Source organism: Podarcis melisellensis (assembly GCF_964234715.1).
Source record: "Podarcis melisellensis genome assembly, chromosome: 14".
Lineage (NCBI taxonomy): Eukaryota > Metazoa > Chordata > Lepidosauria > Squamata > Lacertidae > Podarcis > Podarcis melisellensis.
In genome coordinates, this window is record NC_138546.1 from 17,689,665 (window position 1) to 17,716,355 (window position 26,691).

The 26,691-nt window shown below is 46.0% G+C and overlaps 1 protein-coding gene across 9 annotated transcripts in view; it reads right to left on the minus strand.

Annotated features, from left to right (window-relative positions):
• The window catches only part of RAB11FIP3 (RAB11 family interacting protein 3), a 90,032-nt gene that overhangs the window by 56,479 nt on the left and 6,862 nt on the right, over positions 1 to 26,691 (minus strand). For all 9 annotated transcript variants that reach the window (XM_081887970.1, XM_081887968.1, XM_081887965.1 and 6 more), the window contains one exon: positions 6,291 to 6,384. In XM_081887970.1, coding sequence (XP_081744096.1) covers positions 6,291 to 6,384 — 94 coding nt within the window. The remainder of the gene's footprint in view (positions 1 to 6,290; positions 6,385 to 26,691) is intronic.

Genomic DNA, 26,691 nt, shown 5'->3' on the forward strand with positions numbered 1-26,691 from the left:
CTCAATGCTCCACATCTGGGTAGCTTCCTGCCATCCCCATTTTGGGTTTGCAGTAGCAAAGACAAACCGACATCACTGTTACAAACTTCCTTGCCGCTTCTCCTCTCAGAAAAAGTAGGTCAACGCATTGGATCATCTGCTCAAATGCTGCTAAGCTAGTAGAGAAAGTGGAGGCTATGAAGACTGCCAGATCACCGGTGAAAATGAGGGAGGAGTCTATCTGAGTATATGCGCAGGAGAGTCTACTTTCGTAGCCAATTTAAGGAGAATTCGCACAAACGCACACATGTTTATCACTTGAAGATTGCAGTGTCCAAATAGGGCACGGTCACCCCAGTCTCAGTCTGTCCACTTTCTTAGTTACAACCAGTCCTAGGGGTGGCACAACCTGCAAGCTTCTTCCTCCTTAGTCTTAGGGTTGTCTTTATGGACTTCACCAGAGACTCCTGAGTAAGTTTAGCGGTCAAGAAATAACAGGAGAAGTCCTCTTGTGGATCAGGAATTGGTTAGGTTGCAGGAAGCAAAGAGTGGGAATAAATGGACAGTTCTTTGAATGGAGAGAAGTAGAAAATAGAGTCATTGTCCCCCCTCCCAAAGGATTGGTATTGGAATCTGTGCTTTTTAACTGGCTCATAAACAGTCTAGAATTAGGAGTGAGCAGTGAGGTAGTCAAGTTTGCTGATGATGCCAAATCAGTGGTTTTCAACCAGTGTGCCATGGCACCCTGGGGTGCCTTGAATGATGGTCAGGGGTGCCGTGGGCAACACGGCCTCTGTCCCTCTTTCTTTCCCTCCCTCCTGATGCCCTCTCTGCCTCCCAAAGGCTTGCACGGCCGTTTGCTGCATCAGTAGCCCTGGCTACGTGCTCCCCAGGCAAATGGTGCCTCTGGGGCTGGCCAAGGAGTGCTTCCAAGGCCTCTGTGGGGCACTGTGAGGAGGCACCTCTCCTTGGGATTGGGTGGGGGGGCAGCAGCAGTGTCTGCCCAGAGAGGCTGTCCTAAGGAGAGGGAAGAGGAGAGGAGGCTGAGGGAACACTCCACAAGCGAGGGTGTTTGAAAAGGGGTGAGATGAGCGTCGCAACCCCATAGTCGCCTTTGACTGGACTTAACCGTCCAAGGGTCCTTAACTTTACACTAGCTTTCCACTTACAAAGAATTTCTTTTCTTTTCTTGGGAAGGGGGGGTTTGTGCACAAAGGAGTTTGCTCATCAGCAATCTGATGTGGTTCAGCCCGACTATCATTTCTGGGCTCTACCACCACTGGATTTTGCCCTAGCATGTTCACAGAAGAAGCATTTGAACCAAGGACAACTTTGGCTTATAGTTTAGAATCTTAAACAATCTGGATCTGATACTATTGTAAAAACAAAACAAAATTAATTCCAGGTAGGGAGTTCCCCCCTGCCCTGCCCATCTATGTGACCAAAGAACTTCCAATTTCCCTTCAGCTGAGAAAAAGTGAACTGCAATGCAGATATATCACAAGGGGGCGGGAAGAAAGTTAGCATTTGTGTCAGCAGACTAAGCAAGAAAGGCTAGGTATAAAAAAAGATATTTTGTTTGTTGCCAACTGCATCATGTACTTTCGGGTGTGACATTAGTCAGCAAAACCTGCTTGCTTCACCAGTGGAAGCTTTAAGAATTGCTGTGGGGAGGAAGCCAACAACGGCTTTGTGCAGGGTAGGCATAGGAAACACATCACGCCTCAAGGCTGCCAAATTGCCAGGAACTGGGCTTTCTCCCCTGTTTCAGTTTCATGGCTATGCTCAGCTGCCGCAGTGGAAGGCAAATGCTTCTGAATACCAGTTGCTGGAAACCACAGAAGGGAATGGTGCTCTTGGGCTTGAATCCTCAGTCCTAGAGCATCTATCTGTCTTGCATGCAGAAGGCCCACATTCAGTCACCGGCATCTGTAGGTAGGGCTGGGAGAAGACCCTGTCTGATACCCTGGAGAGCCACTGCCACACAGTGTGGACAATTCTGAGCTAAATAGACCAATACAGTCTATTAAAGTTGCGGGTTAAAGTTGCTTAAGGTTGAACGTTTTCGGCTTGCGCTCCACGGCAACCCGGAAGTAACGGAACGCGTTACAGTCATACATCCAGTTGAATGTGCTTCGGGATGAGCGCGTTCGAGTTGCGCTCTACAGCAACCCGGAAGTAATGCAGCGCGTTACTTCTGGGTTTCGCTGCTTGTGCATGCGCAGACGCTCAAAATGACGTTACACGCATGCGCGGAAGCGGTGAAAAGTGATGCATGTGTGCGCAGACATGCCATCGCTGCTTACGTTTGCTTCTAGATGCAAACAAGGCTCTGGAATGGATCCCGTTTGCATCTAGAGGTACCACTGTACTTCCAGGTTTCACCGCTTGCTCATGCACAAACGCTCAAAATGACATCACGCGGATGCACAGAAGCAGCAAATTGTGACCCACGCATGCACACAGACTCAGGTTGCATTTGCTTCAGGGTGCGAACGGGGCTCCAGAATGGATGACGTTCGCATCCAGAGGTACCACTGTACTCTGAGATTCAGCATAAGGCATATTCCTATGTTCAGCACATTACTCCAGATGAGGTGCCACCTTCACCTGCTATCCCAGTACCAACAGCTTTGGAGAAACTACCACTATTCTCAAACCAAGAGGCTCCGGAATCTCTTAATGTCTCTAGTTGTCGACAGGAAGAAAGAAAGAACAGGGTTTGATGGATACTTCAAATTCAGCCACTATGAGAAAGCCCAAAATTATGCAACTCCAAAGGCTTATAGTTAAGGGAGCCCTGAAATAAAGGGCTTTATTAGCTGTTAAAGGTAAAGGTACCCCTGCCCGTACGGGCCAGTCTTGACAGACTCTGGGGTTGTGCGCCCATCTCACTTAAGAGGCCAGGGGCCAGCGCTGTCCGGAGACACTTCCGGGTCACGTGGCCAGCGTGACATCGCTGCTCTGGCGAGCCAGAGCTGCACACGGAAACGCCGTTTACCTTCCCGCTGGTAAGCGGTCCCTATTTATCTACTTGCACCCGGAGGTGCTTTCGAACTGCTAGGTTGGCAGGCGCTGGGACCGAGCAGCGGGAGCGCACCCCGCCGCAGGGATTCGAACCGCCGACCTTTTGATCGGCAAGTCCTAGGCGCTGAGGCTTTAACCCACAGCGCCACCTGCGTCCCCTTTATTAGCTGTTACTTCTATCTAATTAGCGCAACACCATGATACTGTAAGCAATGAATTATGGAAAGAAACCTGAAGCCATGTCTCTGAGAAAGCTGTTCTAGAGAGCACAGCACAAACACTCTTAAGACTTCCATTGCCCCCTCCCAAACTGTATCTTTTAAACATACATTTGTAGTGACAGCTTTTTCCTGGGACAATTGCCCGTAAAGCGTTTGGAACTGAGCAGAGGTTGTTCCGATGTCAATTTTCGAAGATTCTAAAGTTAGTGTTTCCTCTGACGTGCCCATGGTTCTGTAGCACAGAACAGGATTTTCAGTCCTCCTGGCTACAAATACATAGAGGACAGAGTGGCGCTTTCCAAAGCAGAAACCTTCGGACGCTCTACGCATTGCAAGGGAGTATTTATCTTTTATTACTTTATAGAAAGTATTTATATGCTGCCAATTCAAATATTAAGGCCATGTCAGACACTTAAGTTTGACAGAACATAAAATGCTGTTGAGAACAATACAGTGGTACCTCGGGTTACAGACGCTTCAGGTTACAGGTGCTTCAGGTTACAGATTCCGCTAACCCAAAAATAGTACCTCAGGTTAAGAACTTTGCTTCAGGATGAGAACAGAAATCGCGCGGGGGGCAGAAGGAGGCCCCATTATCTAAAGTGGTACCTCAGGTTAAGAACGGACCTCCAGAACGAATTAAGTTCTTAACCCGAGGCACCACTGTACAAAATAGTCATTAAAATGGATTAATCAAAGACGTTTAAGCACCTGCACAGGCCTCGCAGCATGAAAAGGTCTTCAAGTAATGTCTGAAAGTCAACAGCAAAGATGCTTGCTGAAAAGAGTATTCACCTCAAAAAGGGTATTGTAGAGTTGGAAAATGTTCAGAACAGGCCTACCAAAATGATTAAGGGGTTGGAGAGATTCCCTTGTGATGGAAGGTTGCAACATTTGGGACTTTCTAGCTTGGAGGAGAAAAAGTAAGAGGCGACATGCTAGAAGCTTATGAAATTATACATGGCATGAATGGAGGGAGTGGACAGAGAAAAGATTTGATCCCTCTCTCATAACAGTAGAACTCATGGAAATTCAGCAAAGCTGAACGCTGGATAATTCAGGACAGATAATTCAGGACATCTTCATATAAGTTCATAGTTAAAACTCTGGCACTTGTTCCCATGGGAGGCAGTGATGACCACCGACTTGGAAGGCTTTAAAAGAGGACTGGACAGATTCGTGCAGGATAAGAAGAAGAAGAAGAGTTTGGGTTTGATATCCCGCTTTATCACTACCTGAAGGAGTCTCAAAGCGGCTCACATTCTCCTTTCCCTTCCTCCCCCACAACAAACACTCTGTGAGGTGAGTGAGGCTGAGAGACTTCAGAGAAGTGTGACTAGCCCAAGGTCACCCAGCAGCTGCATGTGGAGGAGCAGAAACGCAAACCTGGTTCACCAGATTACAAGACTACCGCTCTTAACCACTGCACCACACTGGCTCTGAATGGCTACTAGTCATAAACTACAAACTACAAGAAAGAAGATTCCACCTAAACATTAGGCAGAACTTCCTGACAGTAAGAGCTGTTTGACAGTGGAATTTGCTGCCAAGGAGTGTGGTGGAGTCTCCTCCTTTGGAGGTCTTTAAGCAGAGGCTTGACAATCATATGTCAGGAGTGCTCTGATGGTGTTTCCTGCTTGGCAGGGGGTTGGACTCGATGGCCCTTGTGGTCTCTTCCAACTCTATGATACTATGATTCTATGATTCTATAATGGAGGCTGTGCTCTGCACCTTCACAGTCAGAGGCAGTATACCTCTGAATCCCAGTTGCTGGAAGGGAGAGCGCCCTTGTTCTTGGGCATCTGGTTGGCCACTGTGAGAACAGGATGCTGGTCTAGATGGGCCACTGGCCTGATCCAGCAGGCTCCTTTTACGTTCTTAAAGCATGAGAGCAGCAACACGAAATGTCACAACTTCTCGTTGAGGCCAATCAGGCTTCTGAGACCCTGGGGAACTGCTAACAGTGCTTGAGGGCTTTATATATTAATAGAAGAGCCATGAACCTGGAATTGCCTTGAGACAAAAAGTAGTCAAGTCAATACTCAGAAACAGACTGGAAGTTGGCGCATGTGACACAGCACTGGCCAGTCAGTTCATCTAGTCCTTTACTGTCTGCTCTGACTGGCAGCAGCCCTGCAGTGACAGATACAGTCCTTTCTCAGTACTGCTGTCCAAACCCATCTTTTAACCAGAGATGATTAGCCTTCCAAATTGATCACCACCACTGCTTCTTGTGGGAGCGGATTCCATAATTTAGTGATGCACAGTGCCTTCCCTCCCTACTCCCTGTGTTACTCCCTAGTAAGCAACAACAACAACAACAATTTATTTTTACCCTGCCCATCTGGCTGGGCTTCCCCAGCCACTCTGGGCGGCTTCCAACAAAGATTAAAAATACATTAAAATGTCACACATTAAAAACTTCCCTGAACAGGGCTGCCTTCAGATGTCTTCTAAATGTCAGGTCGTTGTTTATCTCTTTGACATCTGGTGGGAGGGTGTTCCACAGGGCGGGTGCCACTACCGAGAAGGCCCTCTGCCTGGTTCCCTGTAGCTTTGCTTCTCACAATGAGGGAACCGCCAGAAGGCCCTCGGTGCTGGACCTCAATGTCGGGGCAGAACGATGGGGGTGGAGAAGCTCCTTCAGGTATACTGGGCCGAAGCCGTTTAGGGCTTTAAAGGTCAACACCAACACTTTGAATTGTGCTCGGAAACGTACTGGGAGCCAGTGTAGGTCTTTCAAGACCGGTGTTATATGGTCTCGGTGGCCGCCCCCAGTCACCAGTCTAGCTGCTGCATTCTGGATTAGTTGTAGTTTCCGGGTCACCTTCAAAGATAGCCCCACGTAGAGCGCATTGCAGTAATGACCTAAACAAACACCCCGCCCTTATTTCTCATTTCTTTCAAAGGAGGACACTGACATTTCAGGGAAGAGGCATGAAATACCCTGGGGAGGAGAGGGGGCACATCAACAATGTCAGGAAATGCCTGCATGCAAGGAAGGTTCAGGAAGTGCTTGGGCTGCCTTCCTCCCAATGTTGGGGCCTAAGAATAAAAACCAACCTCCGTTCCTGATAGCTGAGATTCCTCGATAGAAGTCTTCAAAGCTGATTACTCCAAGCCCAGCGGGGTCCAAGAACTTGGTCAGGTCTTTCACCTGCAGGAGGGAAAAAACCGAAAGCAAATCAATGACCCAGGTTTACACAGCTAGACTAGAGCCTAAGCTTGGGCTTTAGACCAGGCATAGGCAAACTCCGGCCCTCCAGAAGTTTGGGACTACAATTCCCATCATCCCTAGCTAACAGGACCGGTGGTCAGGGATGATGGGAACTGTAGTCCCAAACATCTGGAGGGCCAGAGTTTGCCTACGCCTGCTTTAGACAATACTTTCCTGGAGGGCTGTCAAGAGAGAGCAGAACACAATCTAACAGGGTTAAGGTGCGTTTCGGTCGAACACTGAGGCCGCATCTGCACTATGCATTTAAAGCACCACTTTAAGCTGTAAGCATCCCCGAAATAATTCATGCAAGGTGTTTTGAACATTTCACCTGCTAGAAATTTTGAAACGAGGGGACTTATTTTTAGCAAGCTGTTGCAATAATCATGTCCCTTTAAAAGGCCTTTTATATTTGGTACCAGCTGTGTTTTCTGGGGACAATACGCAGCCTGACATGGTGTCCCAATTAAGAGGATTCTACATTTAGAAGCTCGACAAAACAATGCCCGTAATAGAAATTTTTTGTAACCACGTAGCAATTAGTGGGAAGTGGCGGAAATCAGGTTAGCAGGCGCCGGGGTTCTGGCAACGTAACTGGAAGGCAGAAAGGGGGTATTCAGAATCAAGCAATATCAGAGGGAGAGATGAGGCAGCAGGGATTCTCCACTGGCTCAGCTGAGAGACCAGCAACTTTGAGCTCCTCCTGCCTTTCAATAGTTTGCATTCTGGGAATTCTGCAACTAGGAACAAGCACCAGCATTTGCTTTTGCTCCCCCCCCCTTTCCCCTCCCAATCACTTTTCCTTGTGTGTTGTGGTCCTTGGGTTGTGTCCAACATTAGCCATACCTAGTGTAGACTCAATGAAATTAATGGGTGTGACTAAACTAGGTCTTTTCGTTTCAGTGGTTATACTCCAAGTAGAACGTATCTGGATGCAACCCTTTGACTGTATATCTACAGTCAGGAGCTATCTTTATTGTTGATACATCTGCAAGCTGCTCTGAGAATCTTTCCCACCACCCCATATAAAAATACTTTGAATAAATGAGTTTAGAAATAATCTAATCTAGTGCAGAAGTCAGGTTAAGCATCCTACTCACAGACCGACTGAAATTAAGAGGCTTACGTTAGTCAGGTTCGTTAACTTCAGTCGGTCTGCTCTGACTAGGGCTTGTGTTAGATTATGTGGCTTTTACTAAAAAAAAAATCTTGGGAGGTGGCCTTTATCAGGGATGGGGGCTCTTTTCCAGACAGAGGGCCACATAATATTTTCTGAGCATTACCCCAGGGCCACACGCCAGTCAGTGCTGGAGCAGAAGCCAGCTTGGGCAGTGCATCTTCCATCCAAGCAACCAGAGATTGTCCAAGTTCAAGGGCCCATTTCCAGCCAGGCAAACACACTCAAGGAAGATGTGAAGCAAGACCAGTGAGGGCTGTGGCCTGGGAAGAGTCCTGATAATAATAATAATTTATTATTTATACCCCGCCCATCTGGCTGGGCCTCCCCAGCCACTCTGGGCGGCTTCCATAAAGACCAAAAATACAGTAAAATATCACACGTTAAAAACTTCCCTGAACAGGGCTGCCTTAAGATGTCTTCTGAATGTCAGGTAGTTGTTTATCGCTTTGACATCTGCTGGAAGGGCGTTTCACAGGGCGGGCGCCACTACCGAGAAGGCCCTCTGCCTGGTTCCCTGTAGCTTTGCTTCTCGCAATGAGGGAACCGCCAGAAGGCCCTCGGCGCTGGACCTCAGCGTCCGGGCAGAATGATGGGGGTGGAGACGCTCCTTCAGGTATACTGGACCGAGGCCGTTTAGGGCTTCAAAGGTCAGCACCAACACTTTGAATTGTGCTCGGAAACGTACTGAGAAGCAGACAGAGATCTGGAGGGCCACATTTGAAGTTCCTCACCTCTAGTCTAGATTAATAGCATCAGCTCCCACCCACCCCCCTGCTGCTGCTGCCACCCCCAAATGTTTTTTAGTTGTTTGGGGAGTGAAAGTCTCCCACCAATGCACTCACACGCAGTGACTCATTTCAACCCTCACAAAAGCCATCAGTCATCACTTCCTTTCTGTACCGCTCAGGGCATGTGGAAATTACAGCATCAACAGGTAACATCAACCCTTGAGCCCATCAGCAGCACGGAAAAGTAAAAAGATGCATGCAGACTTCTTGCATTCCTCTGCGGAAAGTTTTGCTTTCAGCACACAACAGGAAGCAGATCAGAAGTTTTGAGAAAAGGGCACTACAGAGTAACACACTGCCACGTTAATTTGCAACTGATGTGTTTTTTTTTAGGAAAGGGAGAAATTGCTTACGGCGGTGTTCACCACCTCGGCATTTCTCTTGGTGAACTTTCATCACATGAAGTTCTGAAGTTGCCCTATGAGCTGGGCCCTCAAACTTAGACAGGTGTCCGATTTACCCTCCCCAAATATCAGAAGGAAAGGACAAGAGACAGGAAGCACACATCCCTTTGTCCGCTCCATCAAATGCATGTTCTACCTAATGAAAACCATGTGCAGAGAAGCAAGGAAAAAACCCGATTCAAGCCATTCTGTGCCAGATTTTAAACGAGATTTTATTGATATAATGCACTTAGGCGCTCAAAGAGCAGGCCAACTAAAAAGCTTAATATCTTGCAGGTACACTAAATGGCACCCATATGGCACAGCGCAACCCATAATCGGATATCGTGAAGCTTATACGGGCTTCATACTAAACAGCCGTTTTCTCTTAGGAGGATAATTCTCTTCCCTGGCATTGATGGCCTAAGACAGCAAGCGTCATGGGGAGGCAAAAAGGCACACTATAAGCAACAGGCAGGCAAGAGCACCCTCAGAAGCCCCTTATTAGGCAGGTGGGGCCGGCTCTACCATTAGGCAGATATGATGCTGAAGCCTCCTCTTCCTAAATTTCCCAAGTTGTCCCACCTGTCCCAAGTCAGGAAGCAAGGCAGGCAGGCTCCCCAAGTCAGTATCGCCTCTCTCATAAACCTATAAAGAGCCCTGCTGGATCAGGCCAAAGGAGGCCCATCTAGTCCTGCATCTCATTCTCACCGTAGACAGCCAGGTGCCCATGGGAAGCCCAGATACAGGACTTGAGTGCAACAGCAACGGGCATACTCCAGCACTGGAATTCAGAGGCGTACTGCCTCCAATAGTGGGGGAAACCATCGTGGTTAATTGTAGGTGTAGCCCATGGGGTGCCCTGTGGGTGCAGCTGGACCACAGCTCCCATTCACCCCTGACCACTGGTCGTGCTGACTGGGGCTGATGGGAATGGGAGGTCATCATCATCAAACCTTTTATTGGCATCACATACAAACATACAAATCAATACAGAATTACCACTTCCCCAGTGGCACAAAACATTTGCTAAAAGAAAGGAGGCAGAGCAGTCTATCGTCACATCTCTAGGTCTCCAGGGAGATCAGAAGTCTGCAGTGTATTTCGATGACAAAAAACCAAATAGAGTTATTTAGCCACTAACTTGGTGAGCTCCTGATCATTCCCCAGTAATAGAAACCGTATGACCTCCAACTCTGGTTTCCATTTGGGGGTACAGAGTTGATCTAGAAATTGCTGATGGAGATCAGCATATAGTTTACAATTAAGAACCATATGTGTAAGGGTTTCCACCAGGTGGTCTTCACCTGGGCAAGTTCTTTCTCCTTCCACCCTGTCTGAGAACCTTCCCCAAAGGAGGCTGGATGGATTTGAATTAAACCTGGCCAGCGAAAATCCCCTTCTTTCTTGAGGGTTAAGCAGAAATCCAAGGTAATTGTGGTTAGTTTCATGTGCCCAAGAAAGTTGAAAATAAAGAGGGGAACATGTTTTCTCTGCTGCTGCTGTTAGTTCTTGGCATTCAATATCCCACAACCTAGTTTTTATTATAGCCTTGGCAGATGATAGCCATTGGGGTGTCCTGTGGCTGCAGCTGGACCACAGCTCCCCTGACCACTGACCGTGCTGACTGGGGCTGATGGGAACGGGAGGTAACTGGGGTGCAGTAACACCCAAAGAGCACCACACTGGCTGTCTCTGAACTGGAGCAACGGCATGGGGGGAAAGCAACATGTTTTTGTTCCTTCCATGATTCAGAGGGATCCTCCCATGACTTTCAGGGTGCGGGAAGGTACATGCCACAGACGTACTGCACGCAGGGAACCCTGAACTCCATCCAGACTGCTGTTTTATTGCAGGTGTATACAGCAACATGCTGCTGACACAAAGCAAGTTTGAAGTGGATTTATCATCGACACATCAGCCCGCTTTATCAGTTGCTCTGCATTAGCCCCATTCAACATCAAGGTGGATTCTCACTATTTTGCATGCAGAGCAGATGGTCTAAGCACCAAGCTATGGCCCTTCCCCAAAACTAAGATGTACAGTGCTAATAACGCAAAACGTTACAGTTCCTGGAGGTGTTCCCTGGAAGGAGCCACAACCCACAGGTAAGGTGCCAAATCACCAACGGTTCAGGTTGTCCGGTTTGCTAACCCAGCTCAGAAGCCCTTTCTGCTTTCCTGTTGTTAACCAAGCTAACTGCGGGATTAAACGTCTGTTAATATGCAACCCTGCATTTCGCCAGGAGCACGTTTCCGTTCTATTGCAATTATAGCCAATCAATCAATCATTAAAAAATCCCCTCCAGAGACCCTATCCAATCACAGCAATGGCGAATTACAAAGGGAGCAAAGGCAGGTTCTCTATCCAAGTTAAAACAAAACTTAGCCAATTATCTGTTGGGTCAGACTGAGTATACGGATAATGATTCTTTAAAAAAAACACACTTTTAGATAGCAATCAATCTGTTTGTTACACTGAAGCTTTGCCTTGGTGTTTAATCCAGTGTGGTGCAGTTGTTTGAGTGCTAGACTAGGGCCTGGGAAGCCAGGCTCCAATCCCCTACTCAGTCAGGAAGCTAATTGGGTGACTTTAGGCTGCCTAAGCTACTTCCCAAGGCTGTTTAAGAGGTTAAATGTGGAAGGGGAGAAGCCTTGGAGTCCTTGGAGAAGCCTTGGAGTCCTCTCTGTGTGTGTGTTAGGCAGCCCGGGACACACATACACACGCATTCCTTAGACAGAAGGTTATGCATAGGGTGCCAGGAAGCACATTCCTTGCCTCTAGGTGAAATGTTTCCATTATTGATATTGTTCTGTACTGAAGCAACGAAGAAGGGATTTCAGATCCCTGCACGGGCGCCAGTTAAAATGAACTGAGAAAAGTGTGCATCGCAGAGAGGAAGTTGGCAGGAGAAACCCAAACCAGAAAGAAAAACAAGAGGTGCAATTGAGAACAGGAGCCTTGTATGTAATAGCACGTATTGCCCCTCCTAAATCAAGGGTTTCACCATATGGATTTGGCTGGGCACAAGGCGGGGGGGGGGGGGAGCAGGGATACTGTTTCTGTCAAGAGCCCAAGCTTTTCAAACAGGAAGGAATGGGTGGGATCTGAGCCAAAGCACACACACAAGGCTGTATAGAACGGGGCTGACACCCTCCAGCAAGACAGTAGACCTACTGTATACAAGCCTTCACCAACCTAGCACCCTCCAGATGTTTTGTGCTACATATCCTATCAGCCTAAGCCTGCACATTGGGCCAAGGCTGGTGTCTCCCTTCTTTTAACCATCATGCTGGACAACAGTCCCCCATTCTCAAAGAGCTTCAAGCAAGGTTGGGTGAAAGGCCAGGCCAGCAAAAAGGACATACAGGGCTGTCTCCCCATTATTGCCAGGGTCCTCAACAATGAAAGGCTGAAAGACTTAGCGACACCCCCACAAAAGCAGCATAGATTTGTTTCCTTTTCCTGTATTCCACATAGGTCTTCTGAGATCACTTGTAGGGATGAACACACCTCCTGTCACAGTTCAGAAAAGTTCTCTAAAGCCCGTACTTGCAATCCTAAAGACTAGAAGCTTGGCTTTCAATTATTCTGAAAGATCAGGATCCTGTTGCCAACACCAAATCCATTGGCTTTTTCTGTGCTTATATTTTTTTTTCAGAACCAGAGAAGACACAAAGTACTATAGATTGGCATTATGTGCCAAGAGGGTCACTGTTTTGATTCAGCACTGGTTGAAGTTACAGCACATAAGCAGAGACAAGGCTTCCCCCCCCAAAAAAATAATAATAATAATACCATTTGAAGCAAATTTCTAATTCTTTATCTAACATATGTGATGCCTTTATAATTAAGTGTGAACTAATTTCCGATGTCCTTAATGCTACTACTCTTGTATCTGCAAAATGTTGCATTCAAAAGTGAAAAACCTACACCTTCAAATTATTTTTGTTACCATCCTGTCTTAACCATGGTATGTTCACCGCTCACGTAGTGCTTAACCATGTTTAAACAGACTTGTCCACAAAGTGTGATTTCACATGCTGGTTGGCCATCCCAACCATGGTTTAAGCATTCAAAAATGGGAGACTTGCTCTTGCTCAACCGGGGCGGGGGACAACCATGGTTAAAATGTTTAATCTTCATATGTGCATCTTACCAAAATAAGCAACCTTTGATGTACAAGGTATTGTTAAAATTTTACTCTATTTATAATTGCTTGCCGAAGAACTCAGACAAGGGAGATCTCCTCTGAATAATTTGTAACAGGACCACAGAAGAGGAAACCAGTTCTTTCTTCTTGACAAGGATTGGCTTTCAGGCACAGCAAGTGTTTGCCCTCAGCAGGAATATTTACTTCTGGCAAAACCAACGGAGCTGAAGTCTGATACAATCTACAGAGAACAATTCCTGCACTGTGGCTCCTGTTTCAGGGGCAGTCCAGAAAGGATCTTATTCTCACTGAGAATTCCTTTATCAAGCTTCCTTTACAGAAACCACCAAAATATTTCACCCTGGCCAGGCAGATGGAGAGGAAGGGCGGGGGAAGCCCATCAAAAGATTTATTGAAGTTCGGGTCTTAAAAATTACACCAAGAGAGGAAAAAGTAAGCCTACGAAGTAAAAAAAGAAAAGAAAATATTCCCGATTCCTTAACCGCAAAGCTGCAATGCCAAAGCAAGGAACTCCGAATGTACGGGTGTGTCCAAACAGTAAATGAATTAATCTTCCTGTGTTAAACATGGTTCAACCCTGAATCACAGTACTTACTTTCTTTCTATATATATATAGAGAGAGAGAGAGATCTATATAGATATATCGATATCGATATATCTTATTTTTCGCTCCATAAGATGCACCTGATCATAAGACGCACCTAGTTTTTAGAGGAGGAAAGGGGGAAAGCCCTGTTTTGGGGGGGATCAGCTCACAGTTGTGCAGCTTCTTTTGCAAAGGGGAAAGCCCCTTTTTTTGAGGATCAGCTCACAATTGTTGAGCTTACTTTGCAAAGGGGAAAAATTCTGTTTTTATAGGGGCCAGGGCCAGAAAGGGAGCCAGCGACCGACCACACATTCGCTCCATAAGACGCACAGACATTTCCCCTTACTTTTTAGGAGGAAAAAGGTGCGTCTTGTGGAGCAAAAAATACGGTGTGTGTGGGTGGGTGTGGGTGTATACTAGTTTTATATAAAGGAGATAAATTAGACAAAAACAAACAAACCACCTGCAATGGGACGTTCTCAATGGGACTTTCAGGCAGGAAGATATGTACCCCTTAGCTCTTTATGCACTTGAATACTCACTAGAGTTGGGTGTCTGTCAATTCAGTTTCTTCAAGTTGCAGATTTTTCCGAACTTAAGATCAGTTTGCCACATTTCCATATCAGTCTACGATCCTCCCCCCACCGCAAGTCCTCATGAAAATAAATAAGAATTTTAGTGCTAATTTCTCCAACATACACTTTTTTTGTCTGCAATTTTCCCCAGTATAATGCATTTTTCTACATTGCTGTGCATTTTAATGCACAATTTTCTGCAGTTTGAGTAGTTTTGTACAGAATACATGGCTGGAGAGCCACATTGCAAAATTAGGAGAAATGCAAATCTCAAAGGACGGCTGAGCTTCTGTTCACATACTGTTTTGAAAAACGTGAATAAGGTAGATCCGCCTTTCAGTGCGAACTGAATCCAATCAGTGGCGTAGCGTGGGGGCTGCAGGGGGGGCCGGTCGCACCAGGCGCAACATCTGGGGGTTAGGGTTAGGGGGCGCAAATCCACGGGTTAGGGGGTGCAAATTACTTGCCTTGCCCTGGGTGCTGACAACCCACGCTATGCCACTGAATCCAATTTCTCTTCCCCCCACTATTACTCGCGCATGAATATATGAACTGGCGCTGTTAAAAAGAACTGTGCTTGAGGAGATGGAAGAGAAGCTCTGCCTGTGCTTTATCTTAGGGCTCGTCTGTCCAAGAAATCGCCGTGTGATGCCACAGGAGTGTTTGCCAATATGTTGCAGACTTCAACTCCCAACAGCCCCAAGCCAGAGTGGCCCATAGTCAGGGAGAATGGGAGATGAAGTCCAGCAACATCTGGAAGGCGCTACGTTGGCTACCCTATGTGGGGTCTGTGGAGCAATGGGAGAAGTCCCTTGCCTACCTCACAGGGTTGTTGAGAGGATAAAATGGGAAGGAGGACAGAACCACGTACGGCACCGCAAGCCCCTTGAAATGAAAAAGTGAGATATAAATATAGAACCAGCTGTGGTTTCTGACCTGCCAATTGAAGATCAACAGGGGAGTGAGTTGCCCTTGACAGTAATGGGGAAGAGCTTTAGCTTAGCGGTCGAGCCTCTGCCTTGCTTGCAGAACGTCCCAAATTCAATCCCCAGGCAAGTCTGGAAAAGACTCACGGCCTGAAACCCTGGAGAGCTGCTGCTGGTCAGTACAGACCAGCATTCCCCAAACTTGGGTCTCCAGCTGTTGTTGGACTGAAAGCTCTCCGTTTCCCCCCCCTCCATTCCTATTCCCTTGGAAGTCTCGGCTTTTTTAAAGTTTGCAAGCCCGAGGCAGAGACTGCATATTCCCATGTAGTGACTACAAATTGTAAGCACTTTAACCGTGTTAAGCTTGCTACGTGAACAGCATTCTGGTGCATAAAATCCTTTCACGTACTCAAAAATAATGATAATCCCAACCCCTCTGGGCATAAGGGGGAAAGCAGAAGCTGTTAACTTATTCCACACTGTAGGTTAACATTGCAGATCTGTATTAGCAGGCGCTGCTCTCCACCCAAGGCCCACATAAATTGCAGCACAACAATATATACCCCTGGAGATCTGCACTGCTATGCAAAGCCAGTGGAGAACTACAGTTCTCGGCTTCCTATTAATCATTTTCCACCCTCATGTTATAACCGTGGGGGCAGGCATAGTGACTATAATGAAGCTATGAGTCAGTAAACCCCAAGTTCAAATCTCGCGTCTGCCACAAAGTCACTGGCTCTCAACCACAGCCTGCCCCCATCTGCAATAAGGGAGATGGGCTTATCTTATTGCACATTTTAATTGTGAGTGCTTATTTTAGTATTTTGACACAACTGTTTGTTTCTTTTGCAACAGGCTTTATATTTGTAAACCACTTTGGCAATTAAGTGGTATATGATTACTTTGAGATATACACACACACAAACACACACACAAATATATATATACACAAATACACACTTGTTTCTTTTGTAAGTAAATGTATTTTTACTGCTTGATTTTAATTACCTGAGGGTGTCTTTTTAAATACCCGTTTGTTGGAAAACTGCCCAGGGAATACTTATTGATGGGCGGCCATATACATTTAATTTAAAATTTCCAAGATACCCAAAGGTGGTGGAGGGCAATCTAGTCTTTATAACTAAATGAGTAAGGGAAGAGAACTCTCTGTGCTCTCAGCCCTTCAGGAAACTTTTGTTATAGTCTGGACTCATTGGGAGAAAGTGCATGAAGAGACAGAAGTCACAACTGCACCATACATTTCACTGTCATGAAGGCCCCCAAAGAATCATGGGAAGTGTTGTTTGAAGGGTACTGAGATTTCTTCACAGACCCATCCTCCTCTCCCAAACCTACAGTTCCAAGTGTTTTAACAAAAAAATCCCTCTTCTCAGAGAACTCTGTGAGCCATAGCTCTATGAGGGGAATCAGGGGTCTCCTAATAGCTCTCAGCACCCTTAGCAAGCTACAGTTCCCATGGTTCTTTGGGGGAAGTCATGGCTGTTAAAAGTGGTATGTTATTGCTTTAAATGTCTGGTGTGGGCAGCACATAGGAAGGGAGAGATGGTCCCTTCTCTTCAGCCATTTGCTCCTTTTGTGGTAAAAAGTAAACCTTACCAGCACTCACTCACTCACTCTCTCTCTCTCTCTCTCTCTCACACACACACACACACACACACGATAGAGACTTCAATGTTTATTACATCTGTCCCACCTTGTCCTGACAGCCACCCTATGAGGTAGTTTAAGCCATGGGATATCAACATGGTGCCCTCCAAATGCCATAAACTCCCATCAGTCCCACCCAGCCAGTATAGCCAAGGGTCAGGCATGGTGGGAGCTGAAATTCACAACACCTGAAGGACAACACATCAGCTACTTCCTGGTTTAGGACAGACAGCGGCCTAGAAACATGTCTGCTCCATCATATGGAGTCTGGCCCCAACAGAAAATCCAAGTTGCTCAACACAGACAGATTCACATAGGGTACAATTCCCCACTGCTCCTTCAACACAGTTCCAGTTACCATCCATGGGGCTTGTGCAGACATTAAGTTACCATCCATGGGGCTTGTGGGTCATAAGATCTCCCCTTGGCAAAGCCTTTCCCTAGATGCTGTTGGACTACAACTCCCTTAATCCTCAGCCAGGATGGTCAATGGCCACAGATGATGGGATCTGTGGTCCAGCCTCATTCAAAGACTCAAGAGACTCCAAAGCCATTCCCCAAGGAAGACATTTCACGGAGGGGCCAGAAAACAAATGGGAAAGGCTTGCGGCTTTCTTTCAAGCTCACTTGAAAGTTTCAAGCTCACTAACACCATTACTGTTTCAAGCTCACTAACACCATTAAGAAAAAAATTTTTTTTTGTTCTGTGTAGCACTGATCTGCGAATAAAGAACAGCAGGCAGACACACACACTTTGACATAGTTGCCGGAAGTATATATTTATATTTTAAAAGACGCCCTTCTCCAAGACTGTATTTTGAAGCTGTGTGAGCAAGTCTTTCTAGCATAACATATACACTAGCAAGCTACCAAATTGTTCCAGGCCCACAAAGGGTGGCCGGGGAGGGGGGGGGAGGATGGTATGTACACCTTTCACATCCCATATTATGACTATGTGGTAATACAACACACTTGGCAAGAGATCTCCAATGAGTCAGAAGCTGGTCACAGCACATTTGCCCTCCTCTCATGATCAACCTTTGCCTCATCACTACAACATTACAGAAGTTTACCAAATTTAAATCATCATCAAGAAAAGGGCATTTCAAAACAACCTCCAAAGCAATGGAAACCAGGTCAACAAGTTCTCTTCTTCACCCCAGGCAATATCCCCCCCCACCCTCCCCAAACTGCAGCTCCCCAAACTGCTGCACCTGTCACAAAAACTGTGAAGAGAAAGGAATTATAGGGGCAGAAAATACACGGGAGAACTGGCCAAACCAGCTCCTATTTCAGATCCTGGCAGCAATGCCTGCTTGTGCCCTGAGGATTCCTAACTGAGATCTTTGCCCAAACTCAGTCACCCTCACAGCGGGAAATGCTCCGCATGCATGGGCCCAAAAGGGAGGCAGGGTGGGAATGTTCCATTCCGGACATGTCCTCACCTGCTGTCTGAAACTATTGCCAGATTATTATTTTTTATTATTTTATGAGTCACCAACTTGAGCCTGCAGCTATCGCCTGGTTAAGAAGCGACTCATACCAGGAGCAGAAAGGCAGCACCTTCTCTATGCATTCAGCATATTCACACCAAGCATTTAAAGCACTATGGTACCATTTTTAGAGGTCATAAATCCCCCAAAAGAATTCTGGGAGCTGTAGTTTGTTAAGAGTGCCAAGACTTGTTAAGAGACCCGCTATTCCCCTTCAAGAGCAAAAATTAAATCACGAATTAAATCACAATTTAAATCACTAGTCAGTAAGACTTGATTTAAATCATTTTTTAACAGAAAGACTCATTCTTGCTGGTATAATCTTAATATTTACAACCAGATGAAGGTTTCATTTTTGAAATAATAAGTTTTCAGAGTAGTTTTTACAGTTATATCAAAAAATTCTGATTTGGTTATACTATTAGAAATACAAAGACAAGTAATTATGAAATTACTGTTTATACAGTATGTGGACAACTTTTCTGCTGATTTCTTACCCACCCTTTATCGCAAGGTCCCAGGGGCGGTGTTCACAGCAACAAGATATACGATCATGTAACAAATAAAACAGTTGCAAACATAGAAGTGTAACAACAACAACAACAACAAAAGCAGACCCTTCCTCCATATAAAAGGAAAGGGGGAAATTCCATTGATAAAAGCAATACAAATGTTTAAAAGCATTTTTTAAAAAAAACCAATCCAGGACAGATGCAGACCGAGATAAAGATCTCCACTTAAAAGACTTGTTGGAAGAGGAAAGTCTGCAGCAGACACCCAAAAGACAACAGAGACAGTGCCTGCCTAATATTCAACAAAAGGGAATTCCAGAGAGTAGGTGCCACCAGCTAAAGACCTAAACATACTAGTCCACCTTTCTCTTCTTAGGCTCTGGAAGAGGAGAGGCATTTGTGCCACTGGGAGATGGAGAGAGAAATTCTTCCAAGATAATAATTGAGCACACTGAGCTCTCTCAACATAATTGGGCTGAGCTTTAGTAAACACTGCTTGCAGAATTTAAATTTTCAAGGAAGGGGCCAAAAACAGAATGCGGAGTGGGGGGGGGTGTGGAAATCCACCACCACCGAATGAGCTAGGAGCACAGCAAAGTCTGCAAGAATCACTGTGCAAAAACAGCCAATAGGTCTGGATATGTAAGTCTCAGGGCCTCGCCAGAAAAACCAAACACCTTTGATTGCTGAGCTTCTTGTCGGCCATAGAGCACCTTTTCCCCTCCCCTCCGAAACTGCTGAACACACACACACACACACACACCAGCAAAGCCAAACAAGCAGAACTGAACATAAAAATCAGAGATAAGAGCGGAGTCAACATATACGGAATGTGGTTTGACATTAACAAAACGAAGAAGCCTGGATTTCAGAGGGGCAAACCTGCAATTTTTCTGCACTGCAACCGTTTCAAAAGTCATCCTCGTCACCTCAATACACGACACCAGCATTTCTCAACACTGTTTAAACATAAATAAGCCATACACCCCTCGTGAACCTATATATTGTCGGCTGCTGCACTGCGCTTACGGCAGGGATGAGGTACTGGTGGCTCTGTAGATGCTCCTGGACTCCAACTCCCATCAGTCCCAGCCAGCACAGCTGAAAGTCAATGGTCGGGGTGATGGGAAGCCTCTGAGTCCAGCAAGGACTGGAGGGCCACAAGTTCCCCACACTGGGGAAAGCCTGGTCTGTGCCACTGGCAAACCTCAGCAACGGCAGGCAGGCAGGCAATGGCCACATTCACAGCATACATTTAAAGCACCAAGATATCACTTTAAACAGTCATGGCTTCCCCCAAAGAATTCTGGGAGCTGTAGTTTGTTTCTGGGAGACTTCCCATTCCCCTCACAGAGCTACAATTTCCAGAGTGCTGTAATTCCTCTTTGAAGGGAACTCTGGGAATTGTAGCTCTGGAAGGGAAATAGAGGTCAGCACCCTTAACAAACTACAGCTCCCATAATTCTTTGTGGAGACGGTTTGAAGTGGTAGCATAGTGCCTCAAATGCATGGTGCAAACATGACCAGAGAGTAGAAGCATAACATTGTGCACTGATGAGAGAGGGTCACCATGAGCTAGTATATTTTTCTTCTTAAAGAATGGGTTGTTTCCCAAGCGCTGTCAATAAGGTGGAGGCAGAGTTTAATTTCCCCTCTCAAGAGAGCTCCCAGCATCCTTTGCAAAGTTTTCTCACCATGCGTGTTCTGCAATGCACCTCATTGGTGACTGGTGTTCCTTAAAAAAAAAAAAACCAACACCGTGGCTGCCCTGTTGAAGCTGACCATGGAGACAGGTCATCTTTGTTAAAGAATAGAGTACGAAACTGAACTGGCAAGTTTTTGGTTACTTGCTGCCCTTTCAAGCAAAGGCTTTCATTGCCTGGAACCAATAGCTGGGATAATACAATGCTGCTGTTGACTTTACCAGAGGGGGACGGGCAGGACGCAATGGGGGAAGGGCAGGAAATCATTTCGTGCTTCTATACACATGCTCTGGACCAAAAGTCTGGACAGACTACTGTTCTGGCTGAAACGACAACCACAAATATGAACAGCCTCAAATCAATTTTTCCTCTTCCTGGAACTATGCAGCGAGCTCTGTTTTCAACAAGATATGTCCTCCACCACCTACTTTGTTCCAGAATGAGACACTCCTCCGAGTTCTCACTTGTACCTTGAGATAGGCGTGTATCACAAGTGAGAAGTCTTTCTTCCAATGGTTAAGTGTCAGGAAGAGATTGATGGGCATTGCAAAGGTCTGATTCTTTTCCCCTTTGCTGCCAAATAAGCAGGAATCTGTGAGCTCTACTCCTTTCCCCCTCTCCCCCCAAAATAACAGAATTGTCAAAAGTTAAGAAAACTCCGGTTTCTGCAAAATGGGTATACATTTTCAGAGGGCTGCTTTGATTTATCCTGCTACCCCTTGGCAAAGGACGAAAGGATGGTGTGATGTTTACAGTGGTTAAATACTTAATTCGTTCCGGAGGTTCGTTCTTAACCTGAAACTGTTCTTAACCTGAAGCACCACTTTAGCTAATGGGGCCTCTGCTGCTGCCGCGCCCCCAGAACACGATTTCTGTTCTCATCCTGAAGCAAAGTTCTTAACCCGAGGTACTATTTCTGGGTTAGCGGAGTCTGTAACCTGAAGCATATATAACCTGAAATGTATGTAACCTGAGGTACCACTGTATGTGGAGTAGCTGTGTGCCTTGGGCTTCTCACTCAAGACATAAATTACAGGGTTGTTGTTCGGGTAACAGCAGAAAGTGAATAACTCTATATAGCTACCAGGAGCTCCTTGGAAGCAGAAGGGGTAGGGAAAGAAGTGTTGCAGGATGAGGCAGGGCAATCTTTCTGACTGCCCATGACTACATGTGCCCATGGGTGGTGACCAGGGACCACATGCCAATGAGCACTGGAGCTGGCAGTGGTAATTGCCTGGGCTCATTCATTCACCCTCACGGGGAAGAGTAACCCCTCTCAAGGCACCAATCTCCCCTTTGCAATAACACTCCTCCCAGCCCAGGAACTGAATACACACCATACATTTAAAGCACGTTGAAAAAACATGCCCCTCCAAACAAAGAATAGTGGGAACTGTAACTTGCCCCCACTGAGCTACAATTCCCAGCGCCCTTAAACTACAGTTCCCATGATTCTTTGGGGGAGAACGTGATTTACATCTATAGTGTGTAGGCAGTCCTAGTGACCTTCCCTGTGCACCTTCCTCCTCATTGCAATGGTGCTCCCAACACTGTGAAAAGCATGGGAGCAGAAAAATTTGGGTAAGACACATGGTGGCTTGGGTGTCCCCCTATGGACCACACTGATTGTTATATATCTCTGTGTGTGTACCAGTTATAATGCAATTTATAATTTACAAATAACAACCACAGAAAATAATCAGGAGCTGGTGCAGACTATGGGAGACCCGCCCTCTTCAAGACATCCCTTCCCCATAAAGTGTTTCTAGGTTTTCAAAAAACTTGTATCCCAACAGTGGAACACACCTACAAATCAGGTGCTCTTTTTTCTCATGTGCTGCCTTCAAACCTCCTTCCAAAGCCACAAGCACTGCTAGGCTTTTCATTGTCATTTAAAACGATTAAACCCCAAGGATGAATGTCATGTGTTTGTTCCAGAGCGCAAGCCATGGCCTATGCCTTTAACTACATGGGCAGCAGCATGCTGGAAATCTGCCAGAAAAATGACTTACTGCACTCCAGAGAAGAGAGGCATAAAGGTAACTAACCCACAGCTCCCACCACAGTAGGAGTGAGATAATTGGCCCTCCAAGTGGCTGGACCACCCCATGGCAGCCTGAGATCAGAGGGTACGGAGTTCTGCAACGGCAGCTTCCGTGGCCAGGCCTGACGCTGGCTCTCAGCCCGATAAATCCTTTCAGCCAAACTAGACTCTGGGAGGATCCCACTCTTCTCTCTTGCACCACAGAAGAAAAACCGCAATATTCAGAAGAGAAGGGAGGGAGGGTAATCTACATCCTTGTTAGGCCTGCCAGCGTCTTTTCCCCTACATTATTATCACTACGGCAGAGTTCTTGGCAGAAGCAACCTGGAACAAAGAGACCTCAGAGCATTGCTTGGAAGCCCAAAGGGCTTCGGTCAAACAGCTCACTTAGCGCAAGACAGGGAACTCCTGGGCTTTCCTTTTTCGCCAGCCGCTGAAGGAGGAGCCCATCACATTCTAAAATCTCTCCAGACATGTTATGAGCAGAAGGAGCTGCCTTCTACTAAGTCATAACATTGGTCCATCTAGCTCAAGACTAGCTTCACTGACCAGAAATGGCTCTCTGGGGTGTCAGGACAATAATTTTTCCAATTCCTACCTGCAGATGATGGGGATTGAACCTGGGTGGAAAGAAGATGCTCTACCGCTGAGCTATGGCCCTTCTACAAGAGCAGAAAGCCTTTTTCAGCTCAAGGGCCACATTCCCTTCTGGGAACCTTTTGGAGGCCACATGCCAAAGATGGCAGGGCCTGCAGAAAAAGTGGGCAGAGAAACAAATATGAATACAGTGGTACCTCTGGATACGAACAGGATCTGTTCCAGAGCCCTGTTCGCATCCTGAAGCAAACGCAACCTGCGTCTGCGGGCCGCTATTGGCCGCTTCCACACATGTCATTTTGAGCGTCTGCACAGGCGCAGAAACCCAGAAGTAACGCATTCCATTACTTCCGAGTCGCCGCAGAGCCTAACCTGAAAACGCTCAACCTGAAGTATATTCAACCTGAGGTATGACTGTACAATAAGCTACTTTCTATGCATGTTCCTTCTGTCCTCTAGCCAGGCAAGCAAGAGGCATTATGGGAGTTTTAAGGACACACGACCATCAGGCAGGAACATTCAAGGAGGGTTCAAAGTAGCACCGGTGAGGGGCGTGGCTTGGGGAAGATTTCCAAGGGCCAGATAGGGAGATTGGAGGGGCCTACATACTATATAGACCAGGGATATCCAACAGGTCAATTGCGATTTACCGGTCGATCAACCACTTTGGCTGATCCTCCCCTAAGACAGCTCAACAACTCTGGTCAATCCAATGGGTAGATCACTGCCAGTTTCTTTATACTGGGAATAGATCGCAGTCTCTTGGAAGTTGGACACCCCTGCTCTAGACAATAAAATCACAGGTAATGAAGAGTGTGGCCTGGGTAGAACAGGGGGACCAGGGAGCCTCCCGAGAGCCAAATAGAGAGACTTGGAGAGGCCAGAGTTCCAAACCCCTATTCAGATGGGCAGCAGTGAGAACGTTCAGCAAAAACTGAATGGAGTAAGAAAACAGTCCAGTGAAGATTGAACCCGATCAGCAGCCACAGAACACAGACCAATATTAATTTTTTGGGAGGGGGGTGTATGAAATGAAATGGAGTTTCCTGAAAGAAGGCTCGCCAGCTGGCAACATGAGCAGAAGGATTCCATGTTTCCACAGTACTTCCAATTGTATTCCATAATTTAGGTTATCTTTAAAATGAAAATCTAGCACACTCTTCCAAGGATACAGCTGTTCAGTTCAATGCAGCTCTTCAACGTGCAGCCCTAAGTACTGCACATTCAGGCAACCACCATTGCGAGATAAAAGGCAAACTGGATTTTATTTTTATTTTATTATTATTATTATTATTATTATTATTATTATTATTATCATTATTATTATCATTATTATTATCATTATTTATATGCTGTCCATCTGACTGGGTTACCCCAGGCACTCTGGGTATTAAATTACAAATTAAAACATAGTAAGATATCCAGACAAAAAGCTACAGGGTCAAATAATTTTAAAAGGCATTCCTGGAATATTTTAATACCAGATATGAACCCCACCCTAACCCCACAACCTGCTGGGCCTTGTATATGTATATTTGATTCTGCTGCCTTGTTTTATAGTACAGTGGTACCTCTGTTTGCGAATGGGATCCGTTCCAGAACCCCGTTCACAACCTGAAAGGAACGCAACCTGCGTCTGTGCACGTGCGGGTCACAATTCGCCGCTTCTGTGCATGTGTGTGATGTCATTTTGCGCGTCTGCACATGCACGAGTGGCGAAACCCAGAAGTACCTTTTTCCAGTACTTCCGGGTTACCGCGGGACACAACCTGAAAAGATGTAACCTGAACTGAACGTAACACGAGGTATGACTGTATTGGTCTTCGATTTTGTGAACTGCCTTGTCATCATCTCCGTCAGAGGTGGAATAGAAAGGGTTTTAAATACATGCAAGATGGTTGAATTAAACTCAGGGTGAAGGAACGGGTCAGATATAATAGCTTTGCAAGTGACCAGGGCAAAGCAGCAACTGATTGGAAGCTGCTGGTTTGGTACATGAATATTTGAACGATCTCCTTTTCAAGGCAGAACAGAAAACCCCCATGGAAAACGATATATAGTGGGGAAGAAGACGATGAAATTTAAGGAGAGAGATTGAAAGGGAGCATCAATCTATTTTTTTTTAAAAAAAACACCAGGTAGGATTAAAGTTAGGATTAAAACCTGAGACTGCAGGGAACTGTTCTTTCCTGTCTATTTGCAAGCTGACGAATTTCTGCCTGTCACAGAAAGAGGAGAGAAAAGCATTTTTCCAGATGTAAGAACATAGGAAGAGCTCTGCTAGATCAGGCCAATGGGACATTTAGTCTCAGCCTAACCTACCTCACTGGGTTGTTTTGCGATGATTGACAGATGATTCCAGACTACTGATAGGTGGGGAAAGTCATGTCCCACTATCAAAGCTCATCTGCAAGGGTTGGTATAGGGAGAAAAAGCTCTGGCTTGATGAGCCAAAAGTGTTCCCCACCCCTAACCCAGTTGAACAGTATGAATTGCTCTAAGGCAGCCGCTTATACTCCTATCCAACTGGAAAAAGTGGAGGGCAGGGGAACAGAAATGTGCTTCGATCCTTCCAACCATACTCAGATATCTGAAGTGAAGGCAGGGAATGGTTCAGGCTGGTTGGTGGTTCTGGGCTCCAAAAGAACAAAGTTTGGAACAAGCTTGGGGCTAAATGCTCTGCCCCCCCACACTGTTTTTGACATGAAAATCCATGATTCACAGAGGTGCCTGAACCAGTAAACTCTAGCTTGGTTTAAGCCCAGTTCGGGTGGAACAAGGAACTCTGGCTTAATAGAAAACCAGGATCTTCGGGACGGAGCCAGCATTCATTAAGAGGAGGTGATGGGAGAGTGATCTTTGCTAGGAACTCTGGAAGTGGCCTTATACAGAGTCAGACCACTGGTCTGTTTAGTCTAGTATTGTCTACACTAACTGGCAGCCTAAGCATCAGAATTACACAATTGTTGCAATGACATCCAAGATCACATTGGCACCCCTCTTTGAAGAGTCTCAAATGCACACTATGGGAGTCCCAAGGGTGATTAATTGCAATTAAGGTGACTTCGAAGAATGGTTGTTTTTTTAAAATGCAAACCTGTGAGATAAGCACGACGACCTGTAATGAGAATTAAATCCACGTGAAGGAATGCCATCTCAGCCAACTGTTTAGGCTGAATAGCTCCCATATGGTGTGTGTAATAGAGCTATATATACACCCACACAAGCCTTGATGTAGAACGCCTTTGACATCTTGCCTTCGAGACACTGCTGGATTACTCTCATTTTTATTATGCCACATTACTCCACTCAGACATCCTCTCTTAGAACTCCCATTTCCAACATCTTCTAAGCAAACAGATAGGTAAGGTGTCTAATTTGGATTTTTTTAAAAAAAGAGACCAATTACGTACAGCATCTTCACCGAGAATAAAGTAGGCTACCTGCAACTGCACATCTGAAGAGTTACACCCAGGCACACACCCTACAGAATAATGATTTGTAGCACAGTTTTAGGCTAGCATTATGCAAACACGTGCCAGAACTCCTCCTACTCTTTGGAATCACTGTTTACCCTTCACTATTCACCCCCACACCCAATTTTTGATTGCATCACAT